This window comes from Heloderma suspectum, chromosome 2, assembly GCF_057233095.1.
Source record: "Heloderma suspectum isolate Gila_16-S chromosome 2, 16-S_ref, whole genome shotgun sequence".
NCBI lineage: Eukaryota > Metazoa > Chordata > Lepidosauria > Squamata > Helodermatidae > Heloderma > Heloderma suspectum.
Genome location: NC_139459.1, coordinates 138435372 through 138446789, shown reverse-complemented (window position 1 = coordinate 138446789; position 11418 = coordinate 138435372). Strand labels below are relative to the sequence as shown.

At 43.1% G+C, this 11418-nt stretch overlaps 1 protein-coding gene across 2 annotated transcripts in view; it reads right to left on the bottom strand.

The window, feature by feature from the left end:
* Nucleotides 1–382: 382 nt before the first annotated feature.
* Nucleotides 383–11418, bottom strand: part of SHB (SH2 domain containing adaptor protein B) — a 161353-nt gene continuing 150317 nt past the window's right edge. Inside the window, exons 6-7 of one of the 2 annotated variants that reach the window (XR_014787863.1) lie at nt 1377–3214; nt 383–1265 (exon numbers count right to left, since the gene is read on the bottom strand). Coding sequence is in view for 1 of the 2 variants with exons in the window: in XM_084834934.1 (XP_084691060.1) it covers nt 3031–3214 (184 nt within the window). In the remaining variant the exon portion in view is untranslated. Of the gene's footprint in view, nt 3215–11418 lie in introns of both variants that reach the window. The other variant, XM_084834934.1, reaches the window with a different exon arrangement.

Below are 11418 nucleotides of genomic sequence, written 5' to 3'. Positions count from 1 at the left end.
TGAAAATGCTCCAGAACAGATTCCAAATGCTGATGGCTTGGTTATGTAAACACTCTTGTTGGTAGCTGAATACTGTAAGTGAACCAACATGCTACAACTGTTGAAATGTTTTGGTCAATGGATGGGTAAATATTTCTAAGCTAGTCAGCAATGGTCACTACAATACCTATACTTCCTCCCATGCCTTGGTGGTGGAAGGCTTGCCTCTCATTTACTATGTTGGAGGAGGCAGCAGGCATGGCACTGGGGAGACAAGAGTAGATGCCTAACTCTATGTCATAACCAGGCCTGACACGTCTGCCTGCTCCTGGCAAGATGTGCTATAAACTCCTGCTGTCTATACCGCTTAGAGCACCATCGCCACAAGTTGGTGACCCATGGTTTAAGTACCAGTGGCGATCTCAGAGTCACCTGCACACCTTCTATGGGGGGGGGGGGGCTATAAAGAACATAAAGAAGGAACTCAACTGTTCATTTTTGTTTTTGTTTTTTTTAAAAAATGGATTGTTCTTTTACTTCATTTAGGGAGAAAACCCCACAGCATTTGTAAAAAACCAAACAACAACAGAGAGACATTTGGCATGCAGAATTAGTTTGAACATTCCATTAGATTAGCGGCAGCTGATTCAACACACGTTTTTACAGAGATTTATTTTTGTGTCCTCAAACAGGCAAATCGGAATCCTAGAGTTAATACCAGATTGAAAACTGGTCCATATGGGGCTAAAACGAATCAGGCAACTTACTATGAATAAACCCAGAACATCTGAGGACTTCTCTTTTCACATTGTACAGTACAACGAAGCAGTATTTTACACAGGCATTGGAGTAATGATTATTCTTTTACACTTTGAAATCAGCACATAAATGATGGGGGGTTCTATGTTTGAAAGACAGTCCAGTTAAAACAATGGGTTAATTCACAGCCTTATTGCAAATCTGAAAAAGAGTGGAAACCATAAGTTTTAATCTCAGCTCAGATCACCATGGGAGAAATGCACAGTGCTATGGACAGAGTCGCGCAGGGAAGCAGGCTCAGGCTTCATTGGGATACCTGTTTTAATGGGGTCAATTGGGGCACAAGTGATGGTGAGGCCACTGCTGAAAATGGCAGCACAGTGCTGAATTTTAGGATAACTTACCCCATGGTCTGACATTGTTATGGTGTGCACTTCCCTATTCTGATCCACATAATTAGATGCTGCTGGCAGGGAAACACACACCATAGTGATGCCAGGTCATGCGTCTAAACCAGCCCTCCCAACCTGGTGCCCTCCAGATGTGTTGGCCTACAACTCTCATAATGGTGGCTGGGGGATTATGGGAGTTGTAGTCCACACCAGGAGGGCACCAGGTTGGAGAAGGCTGGGCTAAGCTCTGTGATGATTATTAATTTATTGCATTTATATCCCGCCCTTTTTTCCTCTTGCAAGGAACCCAAGGCGGCTTACATTATCCTCCTCCTTCTCTCCATGTTATCCTCACAACAACAATACTGTGAGGTAGGTTGGGCTGACAGTCTGTGACTGGCCCAAAGTCACCCAGTGAGCTTCCATGGCTGAGTGGGGACTAGAACCTGGATCTCCCAGCTGCAAGTCCAACACTCTAGCCACCACACCACGCTGGCTCTCATATGATATGTTAAAAAGGGAGAGTGAGGAGTCTGACAAGAGGCTGCCAGTTTCAGCAGCAGCCCCGCATTTCTTGTAAGTTCTGCCCTTTAGTTAGAGTTGGCCGAGTTTTCTGCCCAAGAGACACAAAGAACATGCACCAAGCTTGGCTGAAGGTGGGGTGGGAACTTATGCTTTACAGATGAGGTAGAAGCCAACTGCAGTTGAACTGTCCAGGACAAGAGAACCTTTGATGCAGTTATTCTGACTGGTTTATGAAGGCAGAGAGGAACAATACTTAGCCATATTTTTGTGCATGACAGGGCAGCCCCTCTTGTACAAGGCGGAACCAGAACGTAGCCCCAATTTATTTGTTGCTACATGACATTCTGTGCATCTCAACTGGAGAAGCAGAAAAAACTTCATGTGCTTTCCCTGAAGTGGAAAAGAATCTAGCCTGTTGGTTACCTAGGTGGGGACTACTATTTGCACAGGTGCCGTCATCAACTTGAGGAAGCCTGACCTGCGGAAGCCTCGTTAGGTCTGAAATCTGGTCATGTAAACATCAACCCTCACCCATACTGACCCACACCCTCCCCGGAAACCACGGAACCATCACCACTCACATTGTACATACACAACAGAAAACAGAACTGACTCACTGCCTGTAATTTAGGAGTCAGCGCAGAAAACCCTCAGAGCTTTATTATTGTACCAAATAAAAGGGGGAAGGGATAAAAATATATATATATTAAACCACTATTTAAGTACATACCCTATTCATAAATAACAACACTTTTTTGCTCTTGCAAAATTACTCATTGAGAGCTTCAAATCACATCATCATCGTGACAAAAAAAGGGGATCTCCATTGTTGAATTAAACTGTGCATGGGAAAAACAACCCACATTTGGGGTGTTGTTACCTAGTTTCCAGGTCTTGAGTGCTGAACAAGGCCAATGGGCCAGTTTTTTCTTAGCCTCCCGCCCAGGAGTTTGTGTCCATTTGCAGGTTCTGTTTGGATACATGGAAGATTATGCCATGTCCCCCCTGCCCCCCACCTTGAACATGGGGGGGAGGCAGGATAGGTTGTTGGTCACAGACAGAAAAGTATGAAGGCCATTCTTTGGATTTGGCAGTATTTCCATTCATGGGGGCAGGAGGGGAGTCCTGGAAGATGATGCATTTCTGCTCTGTCTGAATGCAATTTTCTCTCATATAAATAGAAACCAACATTTCCACACAGGACATGCAAAGTAGTGCAACGATTCAATTCATACTACTATACATCAGTCTGCTATTGGAAAGGCAGAACTGGGCATCTCTGTTCCAAGACATTGTTGCAGACAGTGCAGGGGCATTGCTGCTGCTGCTGCATCCCTCGTCTCCAATCCACAGGAAGGAGCACGGCTCAGAACAATTATAAGGTCCGGACAGCAACAGGGTAAAGGAGAGACAAATGTTCGGCTCCTTTTATTGGGAGTTTTTTTGCAGTATAGTAGTGGATCACTTCTGGCACACTGTCAAATGGAGGACTGTTCTGGCCCAAAATGTATTTCTCTTTGGTTTTTGTCAGCTTCATGTGCATGAACCCCTGGTTGCTCCTATGGAAAGAAAAACAAAGAAACAAGGAAAATGATAACAGCATGTAAAGTATTTATCTGTAAATTTATTTGTGATGCCAAAGCCAGTTTGGGAGAAATCTATTAGGAAGCTTACTACGGTTACAGGGAGGTGAATGAGCTATCAAACTGAAGTGCAGAAAATGCAGGCTTAAATGGAGAAAAATAGCGGGTTTGCCAATCTGCCCCTTGTATCAGATGTACTTGACAAAAGAAAAAAAAAGCACTGTACAAATCCTGAGGCAAAGACAAGGTACATCATTTTAACCCTTCACAGTGACCCCGGTGTGAGAGTAATTAATTAACTGAGCTGACTGAAATGAGTCCACCTTCGCTGCAGCTGCTATGGAATGTATAAGAACATTCCAACTGGTCAGAGGTTTTTTTTTAAAAGGTCAGCACACAGGGCCTAGAGAGAGACAGATGAGACTGTATGCTGTTGGTAGAATTGTGTGTGGCCGAGAAGGGAGTAAGCACTATTGCAGAGCTGATCAACCATTACGACTCTGTGTGTGCCATATGAGAGTGGTATTATAAATGCACGCATGCTACACACCCACAAATTAAAATTTATCTACAAATGTAGCCACCTAAAGTTAGAATGACAGCGATCCAATTCAATTTACTAGCGCTTTGGGATGTTCCAAACAGATGTTACCAGTGAAATGGGCAATTGTTTCTGCATTCAGCTGATGATGCTTGTTTGTAAGGTTTGAAAAAGATCTTGTACATCAAAGGCTGAGCCACAGTTAACGGAAGCAAGCTATGGGGAAGTGTTGTTTACAGTGGAACTTATACAGCTTTCCATTTAACACACAAAGAGACAAGATACAAGAAGCCTAATGAGAACCTGGGTGCATAATGGAAGGAGATCTTCCCCGTTTGTGCCAAAGGAGCTGAGTTACTGCTGGGCAGGCAATCAATTCTACATCCCAAGGCTACATGAAGAGACAATTTTAAGTTGAGAATAGCTCCTTTAGCCCCTCTGAAATTGCCTGAGAATTTTATTTTTTTTAAGTGAATGAAAAAGCCGAAACAAATTTCAGGCTCACGTTATTCAGATCTGTTGAGGCAATTTTGTGATGAAATGACCCTTCTCTGTAGAGCAGAAATCACTGCAGGCACTGTAATTATAGCTCTGGCAAGCTTAAAAAATCTTGATTTAAATTTCAATTCTTTACAAGAATGATTCTCTTTTGAAACATAATTGCTCTCTAAACGATTTCCTTTAAGCCAAGGGTGACATCTCTAAACACATTATTATGAGCAGATATATTGTTCTGTTCTTTCAGTTTATTATAGTTTTTTCTTCAGCTAGTCAATGGTTTAAGATTCTGCCACTAAATTAATGGGATTGTAAAAATAGGTGCATATTAATTCAAGGCTAGAGCACAGGGCAGTCTGTTTAGATGCCTTTTAAGGTTTAATGCAAGAACAGAATTTACAGGTAGAATTTCTCATCATGTTTGCAGCTTTATTGATTACATAGTGGTCCCTAGTTCAGCTGTGAGTTTGGTTTGGATTTCATAGTAGCAGATGTGTCAAAAAGTGACTATCAAAGGCATACTGCAAACTGTTGGCAGGCTAGTAAAATGCTTGGGGTTTAGTAACTTTTGCTAATTTCTTTGTAAAACTGATTTAAGTGGGAATTGAATAACAATCCATGCATCAACCTTTATAAAAGAGGACATGAACTACAGGTGTGTAACAGTACACAAACTGCTTATAACAAAATGAAAGGGCATACAGAAAAAAGTTTTAATTTTGTCTGTGTATGGATAAAAACGACACTGAAGGGGCTGGAAGACCCATTGCACACAACAGGATTCTTAAGGGCAGAACCAGTCACATGTTACAGGAGACACAGGACCGCTGCAGAAAATGACATTCCCAGGTCGGGTTCTCCCATACCCTCTGTAACATCTGCTGCGTAATATTGTAGTGGGTGAGTAAATGTGCGCCATCATGTCACATCATGAGATAAGGGTTACTAGATGTTACAGGAAATCAGAACTCGACATAAAGATGCTGTTTTCAGCATCAGTCCCATGTGTTGTGTTAACAGGCAGTCCTGCCTTTATGAATCCTATCAAGTGCAATGGAATGAGTGCCAAACTAGCTGACCTGTCTCTTTCAGGACCTCTCCTTCCACTTTCACCCTTCCATGAAAACTACACTTCCCCCTGGTTAATGCGCTTTGATTTTGCTAGAAACAACTTTTACTATGCAATGAGCTTAAAGCATGCAACTCTAATCAGAAGCTTTCCACAAGCAGTGACCTGACTGCAAGTATTGCAAAACTCTTGACCCACCACTCTACCACAGATGTGAAACCTGTTTTGTTTTGTGCTCCTTTGCAATGTTTGCTCATCAGGATGGATATTTAGTTCCAGTATTAGTCCCTGGCAGATCGCTACAGCTTTTCGAGATCTACCATTCCAGTTGCTAACCCACCCTGCTTTGCAATGAGCACCCATCGGCTGGGAGGTGCATGCCACGGAGGGGAGAGGGATCTTTCGCCCCGAAGCTTCCTCCTCCAGAGACAACTGGTCTTCTCCTCTGCTGCTCTGACTGCTTGCTTCTATGATCTCGAAGCCAAAGGCCCAACTGGTCTGCCCTTTGCAGCCAGCCATTCAAAGCTTAGAAATGATATGGTTGAAAAATTAGCACTCGTGCCTTCAGCGGCCACAACTCTTTGTTCCCATAAAAGGTATGCATGCACATTTTTCAGCCACATTGTGTGGAAACACCTGAAATTTACTGCAGGTGGGTGTTTGCACAGATGCAGTGGGTGTGGACAGATGCTGTGTATGAACATTTGCTTTAAAGAGAGTATGATGAAAGGGGAAAACAAGTGACCCAGTAAAGCTTAACAGGAAGATTTCTATTTAAAACAGGCTTGTAAAATAGCCACTTGGATTATTAATCACTCCCAGATTACCAGGAAGGGAAACTTGGGTGAACTGGAAGACAGTAGATTAGAAGGCAGCAATGGCCCAACACAGGTAGTTTTGGAATAGCAGGCTGGTAAAGACTTTTGTAGATTAGTAACTTTTGTGGACTTGAAAGATTGAATTAAAGCATGACAGTCTCCATTAAAAGTGGACCTGGAGAATGTTTAAAGAATAAAGCCAGGGAGGGCTGTGTGTTTCCCAAGCAAACCAGAGCAGTAGCCTTATGATTAACTGGAGGGAAGCAGCCATTTGATGCAAGGGGTAAAACAGAGATGTCTGTGGGAGGATGCTGGCCAAAGGGAAGTGAAACCTGGCATCTCTGCTAGAGCAGAAACAGCCTACGTGATGAGATAAGGGCAGAATTACAACAGTTCTTGGAGGCTGGAAGAGAATGACTAAATAAACGTATGAAATCTCAAGAGGAGGATGAGTTATCCTCCTATTAAAAGAGAGGCTGACTAATAACTGGGAAGGATTGATGACCCGTAAATGCCATCTCCATACACTTGATGACCCTGGAGCTCCTTTCCAAAGGTGTGACAAGGTGGGAACCCAGTGGGCTTCTGAAGTGATTCTGAGAACTCCAGTCTGGTCTACATCACTAGCAGACCACATACTAAAATTGTTCCTGGAGAGTTCCCCCGACAAATGGGGGAATTACCTGATGGAATGCCTTCTAAACAAAATTCATATGACTTGGGCCTAAAGCGATGTGTGGACAGAGGAGCCAGCTCTGTTTGGAATGGATAGAAAGAGGACATGGGTGGGCAGAGAAGTTAGAGGCAGGCCAGCCATCACTGGGAGGTGTTAATGCCTTGTTTAAATGGCACACAAACTGAGGAGACTTTTTTCCTCCATAGTCTGGCTTATTAAATGCAGAAACTCAGCAAAACAATGCTTTCGTAGTCTGGCTAAATAATTTGTTGATTTTTCAGTCCCAGCTATCCCTACAACTATCAATCTGTCCCAGAGTAGTAACAATTCTTCGTTGTGATTGGCTGCCACCAGGCCTAAGAACAGAAGGCATAACCCCCAACCTGCCATACAGTCCCCTTGGAACTGCTTATTAAAATGATTGCTTACATTTCCTTCAAGAACATGGTCAAGACATGCATTTTCATATCATTGGTGCAATCAGATGACAGTTCAAAACACATCTTGTAAAGCTCCTGGGGCTTTCTCTGTAGTTTTGCATTTTATACTTGTACTGACTCTTCTGACTTTTTATCAAAACTGATCTTAATATTCATTCATTCATTCATTCATTCATTCATTCAATTCATGAGTCGCCCTATAGCCAAAGCTCTCAGGGTGATGATGTACATAATAAAAGCAAAAACAATAAAACCAATGATAAAACCAATAATAAAACACATTAAAAAGTACTGTTTTATTGTTTATCTTCAGACATTTCCTGGCTACTTCTCTATAACTGCTTACAAAATGCAAGTAAGGATATGTAACATCAGACACATTATGCTTTAAGAGCTGATCTACACTTTTAATTGCAATGGACTAATAGAATTTTCAGCTGTACCACTTCAGGTAGCAGCTGGTGGTTATAGCAGTCAAAAAAGGGATGTTGCATAGCTCTCCTGGTGATATGCTAATTTCCTATGTGCAAACAGTTTTTTTTAATGTGGGGGAGCATTCAAAATTAGGATCTTGCATCTGAAGTAGTAACAGGCCAGAATGCTGCCATCTCCTTTTGGGTAATGTGTAGATCAGTTCTAAGTGTACATCTAAAAATGTAATGTGTGAATAAGACAAAACATGATTGCAAGCACATGCATCAGAGAGATATGTTCAAAAGGAAGCTGTGATTGGCCATAGCTCCCTGTTGGGTGTGCGGCAAACATCCACAGATATGAAATGGTCCAAAGACATCTGTGCCTAAGAGCCAAGTCACAAGACTGGTGGCAGTATCAGCTATCAAACGAGAATTCTTTCACTCAGAAAGCTTTCCGCCTGCTGAAAGTCATGATAAGATGAATGTCAATGTACAATAGTCATTTCACACAACCAAACTATTGGACAATCGTAGTAACTGGCCAAGGTGCTGGGAGTTGGGCATATATTCTATCAGAAGCTGTTACCACTGGAAAAAGACTCTGAAAACTGTATAATGTGGCATTTTCCAGTGCTACCCTTTATAAGGCAAGAGCCCCTATGAGGTTTGGGGTTAGGGCTTGGCAGGCAGCTAACGGCAGTGTCAACCAAGCATTTCAATTAAGCCCCGTAGGCTGGAGTAAGAGGAAACAAAGCCCCAGCCATGGCTTTGGATGAGAGCATGGTGCACGTGTCATTTGCTGCTCCGCTGATACCCTATGTGGAAGGAGCAAGCCATAATTAGAGGGGGTTTCTGAGTGAGCAACCTACCCAATTAATACCGCCAAGCTGCACAATGAAGAATAATACTATTCCTACCGATGGAAAAAATGCAACCCTGTCCCACCAAAACAAAAAGATGATTTCTCATCAAGAGGATTATCAAACACTCCCTGTTAGACAGACAACTCCCCCCCCCCCCCCGCACCATCTACTTCCCAATAATCAAGGCATTTAATAATACATCACACTTCTTTGCAGCTGCTGGGGCATATCGCCTGCAGCAGTGTGTTGCTTCCTAAGACCTCTTACTTTCAGTTGTAATTGCTTAATGCATTTTTCATGAAGAGCACAGGGTAATAGTTATGTTAAATTGCCTCCTTTTTTCATGATAAAATGACTTTAAAACACTCCCATGTAACATTTATGCAATTGGAAGCAGAGCAAGTGCCCGGTGATTACGACCCTATTACTCGGAATCCCCGTACATTGTCAGGCTCACTTCATCTTAAAAGAAGAACGAGAGACTCATTCCCAATCAGAAGGAAACTGATTTTTCTCTACCAAGCCATAATTCTGAAGTGGCCACTGCTCAGCCCCATCATGTTCAGAGGCTACTTTGGGCAACCTTAATCTGGCACCCATTGAAATCACAGTCTCTTCGCTCATTAGTATCAGTGACAATGGGACTGGCATCCTAAGCACTGATCATGAAGGTCACAGCCAACCCTAATGGTTTCAGCTGGAAGAAAAAGCAAGACAGTGAAGAAATTGCACAGATGCATTTAAAAAAATCACAACAATGTCCAGGCAAGCTCCACAGACCATGCCCATATAGCTTTTGTAAGAAGGAACACGTAAAAGCTCTCTCCTGCCACACTGAAGGATTACCAGAAGCAGTCGTGCTTTTGTGACGGGTGTAGCAGAGTGGCAAAGGGCAGAACTTCACCAGGGCTGCTGCCAAAACCAACAATCCTGTAGCAAGGTCTCCCTCTGCCTCTTCCTGAGGCATTTAGTCAGATGTACATGTGTCTTATTTCCATGCCTCTGCTTGTATCATTAACTGCAGCAGATGGCATCAGAAAACAACATGGGCAAGTCTGGCGAAACATTACAGGGAATACTGAGAACTCGAAAAAAGGGCTTTCATTTTTGGCAGCAGCCCTGTGACCAGCCTCACGATAGTTCTACCCAGAGTGTGAAATCTGGGAAATCTCTGGTACAAATTTGTACCTCTGCCATGAACTCACTAAGGTGGCCTTAAGCAAGCTACTGTTCTCTGTGTTTCATCTCCCCTATTTTCAATATGAGGACAATAATATTACTCTATCTTAAAGGGCTGTTTTAGGGATTACTGAGGTAACGTACGTGGTGCACTCTGAGCACCTGAAATGTGCTATCCAGGGGCACATTTCTGTGCTTTCTGTGGCTAGACCTATGCTATGCAGCTTTGGCTATTGGACAGTATAGAAATGTAATAAATATAACGTAAATATATATATTTACTTTGTAAAAATAACTAGTCTGATTTAGGCTGCTGCAGAGATCTCTACTGATAAAGGCCCTGGAACATCTCGCATCACTAATAAGATGCATGGCCAAAATGCTCCAATGAGCCACAATTCTGAGAAACTACTTCTGTGGCCCGCTTGTTCTCATTGTCGCTATTCCTCCACGATGCCTACTGCCACAGCACTTGGACCATTGTCAAATGATAGATTTCTGTCTTGAGAAAAGAATGATGGAAATGGGGAGGCCACCCTAACTCATTCTCAACCCCCCCCCCCCGAAAACAGATTGACATTTCTATTTGCCCGATCCATTTATTTCCTGGAATTTACAGCTCTCCTCCTGCTTAGTAAAATTCTGTGCTTAGCATGAGAATGCAGCTGAATTCCCCAACAGAATAGCTGCCAATTAACTAAATGGCAACAATGTCTTTTTCTTACTTAAAAAAAAGTAGTAGCAAATGTGTGAGCTCATTTTCAAAAAGGAGGAAGAAAAAGAGGGATGCAACTGTCAACAGAGCTCAGTCAGAACTGAAATATATCTGACAGATTTTGTAGAACCTGTCAGAAAGGCAAAGAGTAGTGGCTTTTGTATGTGCACACAGGTGCGGACACATCTAAATGTCATCCTTTTGTCTAGAAAAAAGTCCTACAATTCCCAGCATCCCCCAGTCAACCATGGCTGGCTGGGAGAAGCTGGGAGTGGTAGGGCTTTTCCTGTCTAAACATGTGTGGGGCTCAATCTACACAGCTGATTTAGTGGGGAGACAGTGCACCAGGGTTGTTTATGACAGATTAGGCTGTTGCCAATCTGCAGCCACCTTTCAGCTTCCCTCTGGAAAAGACACATTTTCAGAAACTCCTTTAGTCTGTGTTTTTTACTTAAAGAGGCTCCCAAGTGGTTCTGCTGCAGTGCGTCCCCCCCCTTAAATCGTGGGCGTGCCTCTGTGACGTGGCTGTGACCTGGCAATGACATCGTCAAAGGGTGGGGTCACCCCTCCCCCCTCCCCTTCCCTCTTTTCCCCCATTGGCAGTAGGGCGCTTTTGGACACAGGCTTCCTTTCCCACTTCCCACTGTTTCATTGCAGTACCCTCTTCACCTATTCACAGTAAGCAGCCTGCCTTTCCCATTCATAATACTGCAGTTGTGCATTTTTGAGGAGTCAGAACAGCGAAGTAGTGGCTCCACTCATTTCTAATCTGCAGCCTGTGTTCTGGATTGACAATAACACAGTATCTTTGAATCTCTCACAATATCCCATGCTGGGGTAAACTACGCAGGCTTAATTCAGTGCTTCCTGTAAACTTCCCTGAGCAAGGGAACATGGACAGGGGCTGGGAATAAGCCTCTCTCATTTGCTGAGCAGGGTTGATGGGGTTGATGACATTCATTTCT